The 17,034-nt window shown below is 46.5% G+C and overlaps 1 protein-coding gene across 4 annotated transcripts in view; it reads right to left on the bottom strand.

Moving 5' to 3' along the window:
* Tbc1d1 (TBC1 domain family member 1) overlaps positions 1-17,034 on the bottom strand; it is a 198,287-nt gene that overhangs the window by 86,542 nt on the left and 94,711 nt on the right. For all 4 annotated transcript variants that reach the window (XM_028868133.2, XM_028868134.2, XM_028868136.2 and 1 more), the window contains one exon: positions 540-980. Coding sequence is in view for 1 of the 4 variants with exons in the window: in XM_028868136.2 (XP_028723969.1) it covers positions 540-980 (441 nt within the window). In the remaining 3 variants the exon portion in view is untranslated. The remainder of the gene's footprint in view (positions 1-539; positions 981-17,034) is intronic.

Raw genomic sequence — 17,034 nt, 5'->3', positions numbered from 1 at the left:
TTTCTCCTTGGCACAGAAAGGCTAACAGGGTACCTAAGCCAGTTTTGCTCCCTAACATTACTCAGAGGCAGAAATACGCCAAGGAAAACGCAACAGACCGGCTCACTTCAGGAAGAGGGCAGAGTCCTGTCCATTCCCACCCAGGGAAATCATCCATCCAGAAAAATCCAAGACACAATGAATCAGCAACAGCTGGCTCCCTTATCTATTCCTTTTCTTCCATATGGCTATCAGTTTAACAATTTTCTGTTTGGAAAAGAAAGACAAAAACAAGCAACCAACCAGTATTTTAGTTGGGGTGCAAGTTTTAAATATAAGGTTAATAAAAATCATAATTACCCTCATAAACAATGGGTGTTTATAAATTAATAAGAGACTATCTTCCACGTAAAATTGTGTTGAAACTTACATTGTTTAACATCCCTTTTGAACCTCTTTTACATAACTACTCTTTCTGTAATGAATGTATGTCTACAACCACGGATGCGTAAGACAACTTTTTTCTCTCCAGGGTGCAGACAACTGCCCCTGATTGTTACCGTGAAGAGCATAGTTCGGTTCTCCTCCATGTCTGTGGGCTGAACCACATTGTGTCCCCCGATGAGGTGGTTTTCGATGTCGCTGTCGAAGGAACTGAAGGTGCTGCTGCGGAGGCTGGCGTCCTGGAACTCCTTCCTGAAGGCCAGCGAGCGCAGCCCGGGCTGCGAGAAGGACTTGCGCATGGGCCGGGGTCCGGGCGCTGGCAGCTGCCCCGGGGGCGCGTCCCAGTCGGCTCTGTGGCTGCAGCTCACGTGGTTGAACTTCTCGATGCACTCGTCGATCAGCGCGGGCGGCGCCTTCTTGTGCGCCACAGTGACCCGGCCGCAGAAGAGCACTTCGAACTTTTTGGCGAAGGTGTCGTCGAATTCAGAGGGGCAGCGCAGCTCCTCCTGGCGGGCGATCTTCCCCGCCTGCCGGATGGAACTGATGATCTCAGGCACCTGCGAGAAAGGGAGCGGGTTAGGGACACCTGCGGCAGGGGGTTGTCGTGCGGGGCACACCCGACCAATACCAAGGTCACAGATGCAAACCGCAGCTTCCAGAGCGCCCTTGCTGTCACAGGGGCTGGGCTGTAGGAGGCTCACAGACCACAGCACCCCCCAGTGTTAAGTGACCAGCCCCAGGGCAGGCTTTGCACGCTAATCCCTAGGTCCTCATGTAATCTCCACTGCGCTTAGTCTCAGCCTGATTCACCTAAGCGTACCAGCTCCTTCAGAAGAGTTCAAGACAGTGTCCTTTGAAAAGCCTTCCTCCATACATGGTGGGGTGAAGGGCTCTAAAATCATCTTACATTTATGGAAATGATGGCACCATTGTTTTCTTCATGGTAACTAACAGGTTATGACTTGATGCTGTACTTCCTAATGCTGACTGATAAAACAACAGAGCTAGACAGTGTGGACCAAGGAGGGCAGAGAAGCAGGCCTCCTGTCACAGAACAGTGGGGCTGTCACAGAGCTCCTTTGCTAAGGTAAAGGAAAAGCAGATGGTCTCCCGAGCCACAGTGTCCCTCCCACTCCATCCTGCCCACTTAGGAGCAGCTCTCCACAGCACTTCAGAAACAAGATGGAATCCACACCACTGTCAACGACCACTCCTTAGGGGCCCGACAGCCACAACACTCACTGTCACTCACGGTTTGTGAAAGTGTGGCAAGCATGGACTTCATCTCCCAGTTGCAGGGGCCAGTTTTTGCTTTGATAGGACACACAGAACTACAGTCCCCATATTTCTTTGTATGAAACTTTGGGTCTGAGGGCCAAACACCTATAGGGCCCTGTTTATTTAACATCATAACCAGGAAAACCCAACCCCCTTTCCAACTCAGGTGAAAAAAAAGCAACCAGTGTGTGTAAGAAAGGGAGATTAGTTCCAGTTCATTCTGAAAGCAAGCTTGTGTTCTCTGTCCATGACAATTCTCAAAGACCCACCGACTCTTTGTCGCTAAATACTGAGTACACTAAAGAGAAACCTTCCTTCCCTAAAGATTAAGGTATCTCCTCTCAAGGTATTTTACCCCAACAGTCAAGGATGTCTTTAGAGATATATTTTTAATAAATGATTCCTAGGCTGGAGATTTGGCTCGGCAGTTAAGAGCACTTAATGCTCTTTCAGAAAACGGGGGTTCGATTCCCGGCGCCCACACGGTGGCATCTATAACTCCAGGTCCAGTGGATCAAACATCCTCTCCTGACCTTATTGGGCACTGCATGCACATGGTACACAAACATACAGGTGGGCAACACACACAACACACACAAGATTTAAATAATATTTAAAAGCTGAATTTTTAGCCAGGCAGTTGTGGTACAGGCCTTTAATCCCAGCACTGGGAAGGCAGAGGCAGGCGGATCTCTGTGAGTTTTAGGCCAGCCTGGTCTACACAGGGAGTTCCAGAACAGCTAGGGCTACACAGAGAGACTCAAAAAACAAATAAAAAGCTGATTTTTAAAGGGTGGGGGGTGGGGGCAGTGCACACTCTTTGGTGTGTGTGTGTGTGTGTGTGTGTGTGTGTGTGTGTGTGTGTGTGAAGGTCAGAAGACAACCTGTTGTTGGACTTGGTTCTTTCTCGCCACCACGCGGCCCAGAGACAGCACCCACACCTGCTGAGCCAGCTAGCCAGCCCAAGGCTGGGTTTTTAAATGGTAATCATGTTTGCACTGAGTACGTTACATGCACATGCTGTAACTCACCCCCTTACTGCCAAATAATTCTGTGTCACGTGGCAGCCTAGAAATTTTTATCGGCAGAAAAAAATGAGACGGAAAGGAAACAGCAGGACGTCTAAGTTGCAGTCACAGCGTTGCTAATGATTCACAGGACCATGGCCAAAGAAAAAAAGCCATGGTTTCTCTCAGTGCGAGAGGGACTTCAAGATCAGAAGCACGGAAGCTTGCTGAGGGAAGGAGTTCTGTGTGGTAAAAATAGTGTTCCTTCAAACCGAGACTGCCAACTTACGCTTGTGAAGGGTCACTTTTCTTTTTTTTTTTTTTTTTAGACGTTTCTTTGTTGCTTTGCGTTTCTGAACTACTTGTAGCAGGCTGCTCGACTCACAGCGATCCGCCTGCTCTGCCCCGTCTGGATAGCTGTGCCCCCCCCGCGGGTCACTTTTCTTAGCATGCGTGTGAGACTATTTTAACAGGAGTCACGTGAATCTTCCCAATTATTAACTATACTTCCGAACAGAAAATGCGGTTTATTCAGTTCTTTAAGGCCTGCTAAGACATCCTATGTTTCTTTCTATACGCTGCATCTTCAACCCTGCAAGTGAGCAATGGTGTTTTCCATCACGTTTCAAAGAGGGAAAAAAAATATATGAAGCCATATGAACTTATAGCACGTCAGCGATAATGCGGCAGCCTCGGAGGCGAGTTCTCAAGTGTCCCCTTGACTCTGGAGTCAGAAGCAACCGAAGAGCACATCACACCCTGGTTAGAACTCAGGCTGCCACGGGGTTTCTAACTGTGGACTTCTCCAGTTCTTTGATTAGAATCTAAAACAGACACAGTTCATTCAAAGACCAAGTCCTACCTCTCCTTGCTTTGCTGGGCCTCATTATTAGGCATAAATTTGACTCACGCCTCCGGCCACCCTACACATGCAATATGGTGTAAGGTAGATACTGGGAGATGGGACACCAGCTCATGCAGGACAAGGGGTGGGGTGAAGCCCTGGGAGAAAATAATGGGAGAGACCAAAAGGGCCCTGGAAGACCTGGCATTAATTCAGGAATGAAGAGACCAGACGAGGGCAGACAGTGAGGCAGGGCAGAGGCAAAGATGTCTTCAAGACAGGGAAAGCAGTCACGTGGAAGTAGTGGGCAGTACTCGAAGCTCAGAGACATAAAAAGAAGGAAGATGTCAGGATGAACCCCCAAAATAAACAACTGAAAAACAGCCTCGATGGTCTATAGGAATATATACACCAGGTTACAATGACTTCTGCCCCCAAACAAACAAACAAACAAACAAACTAACCCAAGACCTTCTTGGGGCAAATACACCGGGTCACTGGAGACTTATCCCCTCTGATATGATCGGGTACTTTTACTGAAAATCTTGCTTAGTTCAGCCAGAGCACTAAACTACGTCATTCCTGTGTGCAGATAAGCCGATAAAGCAAATCCAAACTAGCTAGAGCAGGAGGGAAAATCTGAAGACTGTTTCACTGGAATAAATTTAACAAGGGTTTGAGTTTGGTTGGAGTGTCTGATACTATGGAAACCCCAACAAAAATGTTAACTAATTAAGATCAATTACCCAGAATTAATGCAGCAGGTCTGTTTAGGTCTTCAGAGTTCACATACGAACAAACGCATTGTAAAGGACAGTTCTTCACGCAGGCTCAAGTCAGTACTGATTCACAGGGACAGGGAAAATGATAATCTAAGAATCAGAGATATTTCTGTAAGTCAAGTTATTACTCAAGCACATGGGTCAGCTTTTTGAGGATTTAGGGATTTTAAGGGATTATAAACACACTGCAACTGTAATTTTATTCACAAGGATTTAGAAGGGCATTTCTAAAACAACCCTTAGAATAAAAAAATGTCACTTTTACTTTGCATTTACAAGTTTGTCTGCCAACTATTACCATGTAAGTATTAAATGACTCTTTAATAAAAAGTCCAGTGTCTTGCCCTCCTCTTCCTGTAAGCCTGGGGTGACCTGTAAAGACGGTTTCCTACTCTCCTGACTCAAAAAAGCCATGCAAATGAGGAGGTTCAAATCGTTTTGTGCACTTCAAGAACCCCTGAAAACTGCCCAGGCCACCAAGACATGCACATCTGGAATGTCACCAACTATCTTAAAAATGTCACTTTAAAGAAGCCCTGTGTGCTGTTCTGGTGATGAAATGGTGGAGTGGGTAGGTGCGTCCAGGCTCAACAGTGGGGCTGGCCCCAGGGCTGGGGACCCAAAAATGCAGAGCAATGCTGAAGCTAAGGGTTGAGACGTGGGTCCTCTAGTCCTTAAACACATCCTGTGAGCACAACATCTAAGACTCGCTGACCAACTTACAGAGCTCACGGCCTGATTAGTCTATACATGCGTTCCCCTGCCACAGCGAGATGATCCTCACAAACTGTTCCAAAGCCAGAAGAGGGGGGTGCACAGAAGAAAAAGACATCCCAGAAGAAACTGAAGAAACAAAAACTTATGGCACAGGAATAAATTCAGCATAAAATGAATGCAGATAGAAGTTTTAAAAAAAAAAAAAAAAAAGTCTAGCATCTCTATTTAAAACTTTCCCTATGACATAACAGAGAAACCATTTTGGAGCTACAAAAAGATGACAGGAATACTCACTGCTTTGTATATTTTCGTATCGTAAGGAGTTAAATAAAAACAACAGTAACTGTAATAGCAAAAATAGTTATAGTAATAGAAAAGCAGGCCATTTCATATTAATTATTTTCCAGGAGGAACAGACACCTTTGTTGTTGATAATGAGAATTAGTGCTTGTTTGCTGATCATGAGGGAGAAACCACTTCACACCACGCTCTTCCTCACTACACCTCCTCTGCCTTTAATTTCATACAAAACCCTTGACTATACCGTATTCATCTTAATGTATCATTTAGAGAGAAAAAACAACAGCCACTCTCTATATAATATGCATGGCCATTCATGTTGTGTACTAGTTTGGCCTCACAGGATAAAACTGAGATGTCCACAAAGGATGAACAGGACAAAGCAGCCACATTGCATGGTGGATTCCAACCTCTCCACAAAGATGAGCAAACTGCCAGACTACACAGAGATTCGCCACTACAGGACAGTGACTGAGCGAGGTGGCACCATGGGCCAGCCACAGGAGAGAAGTGTTAAGCCCATAAGGAGGGCAGCGAAAGCAGTCTAGGCATTTCTAAAGAAACTGACTTCTGTGTTTCCCACACTTCTTAAAATAAAATCGGCCACCAACATGCCCACGAGTCTAATCTAACGCCATTTTTATTCCTACACAAGGAAAGATGTAATAAAATTGTAGGTCATATTTGAAAAACAATATCCAGAAACAGAGCCCAAGTGAATTCCTGCTCAACTGTTTGTCCTTCTCCCCATTCCCTGCCTGCTGGTTGTCATGTGAAGTGAGGGGGAGAGGAACCACGGAGGACCACTGGACAAAACTGGACAGGTCCTGTGCAAAGCTTCTAACACTGCCTCACATCTGGGCCAAAATGCCCCTCGGAACGTCTGTTTCCTCTCCTCGAGTGGGGCTCATGTCTGAGTTCAGCGGTATCTGTCCTGACGACAGGGGCAGGGCAGGGCTGACATGATGAGGCCTCCCACTCTGGGATTTCACATACATCCTTTGCTTACCTATAAGCAGAATCCACCTGGCTGAAAACAGAGCAGAGGATTTTCGGGGTTTTGGCCAGATCTCAAAAGGCAAGACTTCATTTCTTATATAAAAGGTAAGTAAGGTCTTCCTTCCTTAGGGGACCTGAAGAGAGGAGGAAAGCTGTGCAAGCAGGCACAGGACCCAGGTACAGGCAACGAGAAACATGGACATCCCCAAGGAGGTTGTGCTTCTCTCTTAAAAAAATCAGCAACTAACTCAAACACGGGCTGGAAACCACATCACACACCGAACACTAACTCTCAGAAACTCAACTGGATCGTAACCTTCATTCTCAGCAGAGTGAGCAATGCCCCACGTTTATAAACAACTCCAGCTAGTCAGCCAGAGCCTGTACCTCATGCGAAGTACCCGAACCACAACAGAAGCTATGAGCCCATCGGAACCAAGACATCCACTAGGCATGGAGACTTCCATCTTGCATTCTTCCTCCGCTATCTCATTTATGGAGGAAAATTCTGAAAGCATGCTTGTGCCCGTGGAACGAGGGCCCCATGGAACCAGTGAGTCCCCGTTGTGGGCCCTTCTCCTCACCAGTCCCTGGGACTAAGATCTAAATCCAGACCTGCAGAGCTGTCTCTATACTGCTGTCCCGGAGGGGCCATCACTTCAGGGCTCAGAAGATGCCGGCCTGTTGCTAATGAGCAGAACGATCAGAAGAAAGGTACAGGCCCGCCTCTGCCCTACTCCCTCCCCTCAAAGAGGCCAAGATTAAGGCCCTGACCTGGACTGATTGGCCTAAAAGGGCCAATCTCAAGAACCAAGGACGAAACGAACACAAGTATTGTCATGTTTCAATAATCCATCCTCCTTAAAAAAAAAAAAAAAGTTTTCTTTTGTGACAGGATTTTTATTTATTTATTTATTTATTTTGAGACAGGGTTTCTTTGTATATCCTTAGTTTTCCTATAACTAACTCTGTAGATCAGGCTGGCATTGCACTCACAAAGATCTACCTGCCTCTGTCTTCTGAGTGCTGGGATTAAAGGCGTGCGCCACCACTACCCAGCCATCCATCCTCCTTTATAAACACAGGAGCAAAATGTATTCTTCAGTCACTTTGATATATATTTAATACATATTCACATACATGTTTAATACATATTCATATAAAAGAAAACCCCAGAAATATAACATCACCTACAATCCCAGCCCAGAAACATCTACAGTTACAGTTTTTTTCCTTTGTGTAGCTCATTGTGTATATCTCAGTTCCTTCTCTCTCTCTCTCTCTCTCTCTCTCTCTCTCTCTCACACACACACACACACACACACACACACACACACAATGTTCTGCAACTATTATCACTGGGGCCCTATATTATTGACGTATCAACTCATATAGAACTATCTCATTCCTTTTAGAAAACTACGGCATTAATCTTAGTTACTGCAAGACACTATGGTTTGGATCTTACATGCCCCCCCACACACACCCACATATATTCTGTTAAAAGCTTGGTCCCCAAAAGGCAGCAGTTTTGGAGTATGGTAGAAATTTTAGGAGGCAGGAAGCAGGCCATGACAGGGCATACATGGCCTTGAAGGGAATGCAGGACTCCTGCCAATCACGCACGGAGTTGGAGGTGGGGTTACAAGAAAGAACCTCCTGTCACTGTTGAGAACTGGACCTCGAGTATAGTCTGGGGGCAGAAAGTGGCACAGAAGAGCCCTTTAACAAACAGACATGGACTCTGGCTGTTGGTGGAAACCAGGAGTGAGGCCTTCGTCCTGAAGCAGCTGAACTCCTGAGTGTCCCGCACTGACGCATTGACAGGTCCCACAGGGAGACACGTGCAGCAGAATACCGGAACAGGTGCTGATTCCAGCACAATCCAGGCAAGTCACCCCAGCCCGGGATCTCAGCTGCTGCTTCTACCAACGGGATCACCTACCCTGGCAGGTCATTTTACAGCCAAAAAATTAAATATTGAGTAGGAGGGTTTAGTAGCGAACCTATCACTTAATGATTGCCAGGGACTGCTGTTCATCCTGCTGTCTGCAAGACAAAGACTGACTCTACTGCAGTACCCGGGGCAAGGCGCTGACTGTCGCTCCAGCTGCCTCGGATCTGACAATGACAAAGTGTCTTCTCGGCCATGAACTAGCAAGCATAATCCAGTCGAATGTCAAGGCTGGACTACACCTTCAAACTCCCCTCCTCCACGCTCACCTTCCCTACAGCCTCACAAGTACCACAGGAGCACCCTGGTTAAACTGGGGCTGGGGAGGCAGAATACCCCTTCTCCTCCCACCGACTCCAGTATCCTAGGCCCGCAAGAGCATCAGGGAAACCACGAGTCTATAAAATACACCAGGCCGGTAAGTGAGCTTTACGACACGCTTAGGCAGGCTCTACAGACTTCCCAGAATAAAGCACCTCAGTGTCAGTACCAGCTCCAAGAGAACACAATTGCCGTCTCTTGGTCACTGACGTAGACAAGCCAAGGGACCTCAAAGAGTGTAGTCGGTGTGTGAATTACTGCAATGCTAAATAAATGTGAAAAATATCTTACCTGGGTGTGGCGGTACACGCCTTTAATCCGGGCACTTGGGAGGCAAAGGTAGGTTTAAAACCAGCCTGGTCTACAAAGTGAGTTCCAGGACAGCCAGAGCTACACAGAGAAACCCTGTCTCAAACACCTTCAGCTCCTAGCCCCCCCCCCAAAAAAAAAGAAGCATCAGCATTTCAGAAAAGGAAAGAGAAATATCTTGAACAGACCTTGGAAACCTGGGATAACCCATGGAGGACATTTCCATCACAGTGCCTGTACGCAGAAGGCATGCCACGGACATGCACGGAAGGCATGCCACAGACATGCATAAAAGGCATGCCACACACATGCGCAGAAGGCACAATGTGCCCCACAAACAGCACACCAAGTGTGCCACAGACTGGCCCCTCTAGTAAGTACCAAAGCTATTTTTATGTTAAACATTTTTGGGTGGGAAAGGCACAGTTGACCCCTCTGTTTTGGGGTGAGCAGACATTACAATGGCCACAGGCTATGGAGGAGGCTGTGAATTGGAGGGCAGGCAATGGGGCTCAGTGGGCTGCCCCTCAAGGGAGAGGTGGTCTGCACTCGTTCCTACCAATCCTCCCTAAGCAATGGTGCCTTGCTGGTACTCTTCTCAAATGCACCCCAGGGCTGAATCTTAAGTTTCATTTTTTATTTTTTCAAAGACTCTCTGACAGCCTGGTGAGGCCTATCACTTCCAAAATTAAGTTTTACAACGCATAAAATGGTACACTAGGAAATAGGAGGGAATCTGATTGTAATGAAAAGAAATTATCCATGTAATTTTGATATTGCATCTTATTACCATACTTAACAAGAGCCAAGTAGTGAGTCACATTCTACTGTAATTAATATCACTCAAAATAATGATGCACATAGTATTTTGAAAAATATATAATCTGTAGTACAGTCTAAAAATGGCAATAAAGTGAGGAATGGCCTTGACTCCAGGCAAGAATGTTTCAAAATATAGTGATAGGTCTTTTGTTATTCATAATATGACACTTTCCATCATATCTAATGTTATGCTAATGAGTGGCTCAGGGCGGGTCTTCACAGAGCTCAGGGGCCAATCATGTGATGCGAAGTTTGGAAATCTGGTTCCATCACCACCTCTTGACTGGGGCAAAGGTTGTAGCCAAGTTAATTAACCAGTAACACAACACCTCATTAATACAACCTAAATTTAAAAAAAAAAATCCCCCCAAACAATGGGGTCCAGAGCTCCCTAATAGAACCTATGTAAAAATCCCCCCAAAACCATGGGTCCAGGGCTCCCCATTTGGTGAACACATGGAGCTGGCATATCTAGAGGGCACAGGTGCAGGCAGTGGCACAGGATGGTCTCTACCCCGACGGACACCATCCTGTTTTCATTTCTTCCACTCAGCTCCTCTCGAGCTGCATCTTTGATAAATCAGGAAATATAAGGAAAGAACTTCCTGAGCTTCGTGCACCGTCTAGCAAGCCACCGAGTCAAGAATGGGTGCTGTGAGCCCGACTGTACTGTTTAGAGAGGAATCCCGGGACTTGCAGATGGCCCTGCAGTTGATGCAGTGCTGGAGGACTAAGCCCTTGCCTGTGTGGTCCGCTCTATGGAGTGATTAGTGTCGGAACTGAACTGAATCTCTGCCAATCAGCTGTGGCCTGGAAAGTTGCAGAACTGGATGTTGGTGTAGGGAAAACTCCCCCGAGCACTTCACATCAGAGGTTATCAACAGTAAAGGGCTCGGGGGATGGCCCACGTGCTAAGGCGCTGCCACACAAGCATGAACATTGAGTGTGTAACACTGGACACAGCAGTGAACTCCTATAGCTCCAGTGCCGGGTGGAGGTGGGAGTATGTATGTATGTGTGTGTATGTATGTATGTATGTATGTATGTATGTACATACGTACGTACGTATGTATGTATGTATATTCCTGGAATTTGCTGGCAAGTTAGTCTAGCCAATTGATGAGTTCCAGGCTCAGAGAGAGACTCTGTCTCAAAAACACAAAGTGAAAAGAACTAGAAGATAACTGACATGGACCTCTGACCTACATACACACACCATACAATGTTGAGAGTAGAACACAGCACTGTGATTTTATTAATATTAACATTACAGGAGCTGCTAATGATACTGGTCTTGCTGAGCTCATTAACATTCGGAGGATTAAGTTAGATTTTAGTTGGAAGTTGATGAAAATAGAGACGTAATGTTTTTCCCCATCCAAGTGCATGTACCCAACTTCTTATTCTCAGAGTCCAGGTTAAGGACCACTGGACTGAAAAGATCCAGGAGAGGAGTACTCCAGCAAGGACTCAGATCAGAGAACTGGAGTAGGCTGGATAGGCATGAGGGCCAGGGTAAGGGCCAAGGTGACAAAAGGCTGATACAACCAGACTCGCCCTGCAGCAAGATGACTCAAAACTGGCTGGGACCAGCATGGCTGACCGAAATCATCAGGGTCCTTTCCTTTTTATAATGGCATCTCCGTGTCCTTAGCTTGACAAAACTGCCTATTCCCATCATGCACCTGACTTCAGACACATCTGGGAAAACTGTATTGAGAGACCAAAGAGCTTTCCACTCCTGGAACTGCCATCATTCTACCAACTATACTCAAGAATAATTCCCCACTCCATTAAAGTTTGCCCATAAAATGAGCTACTGGAAAACCTGAAGACCTGACTCTTACTGGATCTCCTCTTCTTCCTCTTCCTCTTCCTCCTCCTCCTCCTATTTTTTTGTTTGTTTTTTTGAGACACGGTTTCTCTGTGTAACAGCCCTAGCTATCCTGGAACTCGCTTTACCAAGTTAAAGTGAGTTATAAACTCACTTTACTAGGCTGGCCTCAAATTCACAGAGACCTGCCTGCCTCTGCCTCCTGAGTGCTGGGATTAAAGGCGTGCACCGCCACGCTCAGCCAATCTTCATGTCTTAAGAGTATACTGCCACCCTTTTCTGAAACATCTTTTTACTTAATAAACTCGCTTGCTTTACTGAATCAACCCAACTTTGCTAGGTACTGACTCATCCTGAAATTCTTTTCTGCCCCTGTGCCGAGGAGAACTCAGGCTATATGTTCAACAACACTGAGTGTCACCTCCCATTGCCACAACCCACCATTCATCTATCTCCCTTGGGACCGTGTGTGTGTGTGTGTGTGTGTGTGTGTGTGTGTGTGTGTGTGTGTGCATCCGAGTCCCCATGTGTCCAAAGCCATCCCTACCATCGCAAAGCCAGTTGAAAATGGGAAGCAACAGCCAAAGTCTCTCACTCAAATGATAAAACGTAATTCCTGAAGAAAGTAAATGCTAAACAAAACTCAAGTGTCTGTTAGAGTACCAAAACTGGCTTCTCTATGATATAAATTCATCAACGCAAACACACTACAGTTCTTTCCAAATGTTACAAATACACAATGTAAGTCCGGTTAGTCCTTGTACACAACTCAGTCCAATACAGATACTGACAGAGTCTGAGTCTTTCCAACTGTCAATTCTGTGTCATCTCTGACAGCTAGAATCGGTCCAACCTCACTTCCAGAATCTGCTTGGGTTGGGGTTCACATCTGACAATCACTGAAGGCAAGAGGCGCTTGCTCTAGAATGCTTTTCCATCAACTCCCAGGGCACCTGTGAGTCTCTCTCACCCCGTAAGTTTTGATTTAGTTCCATGGACCTGGCAGATGCACTTTAACATGTGTGTGTGTTTGGGGGGGGTGTCTAAGTGTAAAATGGTAAATGTAACACTACCTCACTTCAATTCACATGAAGCATTACATGAAAATACTCTATTAGAGTGTTACAGGTAAATTATGTAGGTTAAAATGAAAATAAACAATAGGAAGGTTTTGACTTCTAACTTATAGTTTTGGGAAAGTGTGCCCGACACTTCTTCCCACAGCCCTGTGCACGCCCTCTTAAAGAAAGGTCAAATCTCTGACATGGTGCTATTCCTACACCCAGGCTGAGTACATGACTGGTGAGGGAAGAAACCAGCAACAAGAGAGACAGCGGCCTCGTCTAGGCAGTGGCGATCCAAACTGAGGAGCAAGGAGACAGAGACCCACTGCAGACCGAAAATAGGCAAGAACTGGTAACCCTATGAGGGTGCCCCAGAAGTCAGAGGACTGCAGTGGTTAGAAGCAGAGACATTGACACACACAAAAAAAAAAGGAAAGAAAGAAAAGAAAAAGAAAAAAACAGTAGAGAAAAAAGAAAAACCTGGAATAAATCTGAGCACAAGTTACAACTTAGTATTCACATGAGAACTGGGAATTATATTCCTGAACAATTAAAAAAAAAAAAATGGATACTGTGCCATGGGTGAAACCAGGATGTTGGATAGTACAAACTAATTCCTCACACCATTGTGGTAGCGTGACCAAAATGATGGAATTGTTTTCGAGATAAATGATTAATTTCTTAATTAAAACTTAATTCCATCATTTCCCTTTCCTTTTCTTCCCCTTCCCCTCCCATGTAACCGACTTACTTTTCAAAAGAACTAGTAATACAACTGTGAATGAAAGGCTGTTATTTCTCCCACATATTTTCATTCATAGGGATGTCCTGTGTTTGGGGGTGTCCACATGCCACGGTGTGCAGCAGAGATCAGACAGTTCAGCGTAATGGGCTCCTCCCTCCCACCTTTATGTGGGTTCTAGGGATCACACTTATCTTCAGGCGTGTGCAGCGGGCACCTCTACCTGCCGGGCCATCACCCCAGGCCAAACCAGACACAACGTTACACGAAGCTTACTAAAGAATAGGTCTGAGTGGGGTACGTGTGGCAGGCTCCGGGCAGCAGTGAGACAGGAGGAGTTTGTTATTTGCACACTCACATGCTGTCTCCCCCTATACTTTATACACCTGAGTATTATAAGTGTTGAAGGATTTAAACAATTTAAAGCACACCTTTCGAGTCTGTGTGGCAGCACACCCTTCTTTAATTCCAGTACTTGGTGCGGGGGGTGAGGCGGATGCCAGTGGATCTCTGTGAGTTTGGAATAAGGCCATTTTGGAGTACTGTCACCAAAAATGTACCTTTTCCTTGAACCAGTCCTTTCGAAGTTACTGTCTACTATAGTCAAGTAAGGCCTTCTAGCTGCAAACAAGCTAACAAATACAAAGTCCTTCAGCATCCAGAGCAGAGTGATGCATATGTAAATTATTAAAAATAAGTTGCAAACACAAAAAACAACAGAAGACAAAAACCCCTCTCAGCTGGTAAAGTACCCATGGCAGTCTCCGCTTGCCAACGGTTCATGTGAACAAGATTTCAGGACCTGAGTTGGCTCTAAGCCTGGGATAAGCCCACAGAATGACCTGGATAGCCAAAGAATGGAAGGAACAAAACCCTAGGGCATTAGGAGAAATGTCAACCTCACATCAAGGGAGGGGTCGTGACCCCACAGTTCCTCTTGCTGATCAGGCTGCATGGGTTCTGATTTTAAAAGACTTCAAAAGCTGCCACAAGGGTGAGCGGAGAGGCGGGAAGGAGCCCAGGGCTGGAGTCTAGAGAGGCCCCCAACAGCCAGGGAGCAGACCTGCCCCCAGAAAAGGCTTTGGCCTCTCACACCAGCAAATGAGAAACAGGGCAAGCGAGGTAACACTGACCTGTGATTTGAACAGCACACAGCACACCGTAAATATACTCAGTTTCTGTGTGTCACTTTTTTAAATTATTATTTAAGGAGTGGTGTGGGGGTGGTGGACACTGAGAACCTGCCTACAGCCTCCACCTTCATGGGTCTGCTGACCACAGGGCCTGGGGGACTCAGTTCTCTCCCAGCTGGTCCCCTGACCCCCCACTGCGAGGAGGCTGCCTTCATTTTATGGGATCAGACATTCACTATCAGGAACATTCCTAGAGAACCAACACAGAAACCAGGCTGACAGGAGATAAGCAGCCACAGGAGCTGCTGCTGGGAATTGGCCCGAGGCTAGCAGGCTGGCTGGCTGGCTCGCCCACACCAGAAAGCAATTCAGTCTGGCCCGAAGCTTCAGGACTTGCTCAGGCTGAACTCCAGGCTGAACTCCGATCCACCCATACCTTAAATTCCATCTACCAAGAGGGAACGAAAGTCTGAATCCTAAGGACATTTTCAAAAGTGACACTCGTCTTGATTGACAAGGACAAGAGGAAGTACAAAGAATAAGCCTTATGGGTTAGGGACTGTGGAGTGTGGGACCTAACTGTCGCCTTTAGATGCGCTTAGTAACCACTGCACAGCCGTCCTCGACTACTGCCTTAGCATCTGCTCTCCCAAACCCAGCAGAGGATTTCTGGGTTCCTTCCGCTGTGCCAGAGGACTCGGGGAGTGGTGTCTGTCTTCCTCACTGCTCTCAGCAGAGGACTGCTTAATCTCCACCTCTACCTTTCAATGGTTTTCTAACTTGACTCAAATGCCCTATCTCCTCTTTAAAGAATCACCTGTCTTTCAGGCAAACCAAATTCAGTCTCTTCACGGTGCTGTGGGTTTCCTCCTCATTCCCTGGTTCCCAAGTGCTTTCCAGGTGACCAAGCTCAGACTGGGAAGAGGCTTCTGCTCTTTCTCCTTCCATCAACTTTCCACCATGAGGGTGCACATTATTTATTCCTCAGCATGAGCCCCAACCTCAAGTGCTGGTCAGGCCTGCACTTAGCCCAGCCAGATCACAGGACTCTTTCTCCACCCAGGGCTCCGCCTCTGGCCTATCCCAAATTCATTCCCTCTGCTCTCCACAGATCACACATTTCCCATGAGGTCAGGCTTCTGCTCATGGACTCTCCTCTCCAAGCAAACACAGAGAGCCAGCTGCCCCAGGGGTCCTCCTCCAAGGAGTGTGAAGGAACATCGGCTCCCTTACCTCATTCAGCTTCCCCGAAAGCAGCCTTTTTATCAATCACAGGCATCCCGAGTCTCCCTCTACCCATCACATTTCCACCTCCATGCCTTCACTAGAGCAAATTCTTCCATTAACTCCTGGAGGGACCCCTCCACTCACTCACTCAACCTTCTCATTTTAGAGATCAGGAAAAGAAGCCACAAAAGGCTAGAGTGACTGGCATCGAACCACAGAGCTCAGAACTGGGCCTTCCCATTCAAACTGCCCCCCCCCCCCCCCCGTGTGTTGTCCTCTCCCCCCCCTCCACCTGGTCACAGGATCTGCTTTGCATTGGGATGAAGTCATCATTGGTGTCAAATTTCCTTATTCAGCTAAAACCTCTAAGCTTCCAAACTAATAATAACAACAATAACTAATAACAATAACAACAACAAGAACAACATATGGCCATATGTCTAGAAACATGTTGTGGGGTGTCTCTAAGACCCAAACCTTACCAGTTTTCCACTACATGCTTAGCAGCAGGTGATCCATGATCATGAAGACCTCTGGCACTCACCCTGGATCTGCATGAAAGGCTTAGGGGAAGAGTGACCCTTCCTTGCACTCTGCTGCCTGCCTATTTAATCCAGATGAAGTACACACTTATGAGAGCATATGTAAAAACACACACCTCAATCAGCAGACAGGTGCTCCAGGCCACCACAGCTGTTTCTTAATACTCACATCCAAAGCATATCTGTGGCTCTCGAACCGAGACAACACTGTGTGTGTGTGTGTGTGTGTGTGTGTGTTTTATGTGTGCTGTATGTGTATTGCATGTGTGTTTATTCATGTATGTGTGGAAGTGTGCATACACGTATGTGCACAGACATGTAGAAACCAGAGGTAAATGCCAGGTGTTTTCCTCTATTGCTCATCACTTTTTAAAAAAGATTTATTTATTTTTGTTTTATGTGATGGCTGTTTTGCCCAAATGCATGTCAATGTACCACAGTGTGCACTGACCTCAGATCCCCTAGAACTGGAGTTCCACACATTTATTAGACACCATGTGGGTGCTAGGAATAAACCCTAGTCCTCTGGCAGAGCTTCGAGTACTCTTAACTGCTGAGCCATCTCTCCAGCCCTCCACCTTATTTTTGAGACAAGGTCTCCAACTGAACCTGGAGACTAGTCACCTGAGTTGACTTGTCAGGCTAGCCAATGAGCCTCAGGCATCCTCTTGTCTCTGTCCCTGAATCCCCGCCCCCCTCATCCCACCCCAGTGCTGGGATCACAGTCTCTGATTCA

This window comes from Peromyscus leucopus, chromosome 10 (assembly GCF_004664715.2).
Source record: "Peromyscus leucopus breed LL Stock chromosome 10, UCI_PerLeu_2.1, whole genome shotgun sequence".
Classification (NCBI taxonomy): Eukaryota; Metazoa; Chordata; class Mammalia; order Rodentia; family Cricetidae; genus Peromyscus; species Peromyscus leucopus.
The sequence above is the reverse complement of the archived record's forward strand: the minus strand, read 5'-3'. Positions and strand labels throughout refer to the sequence as shown.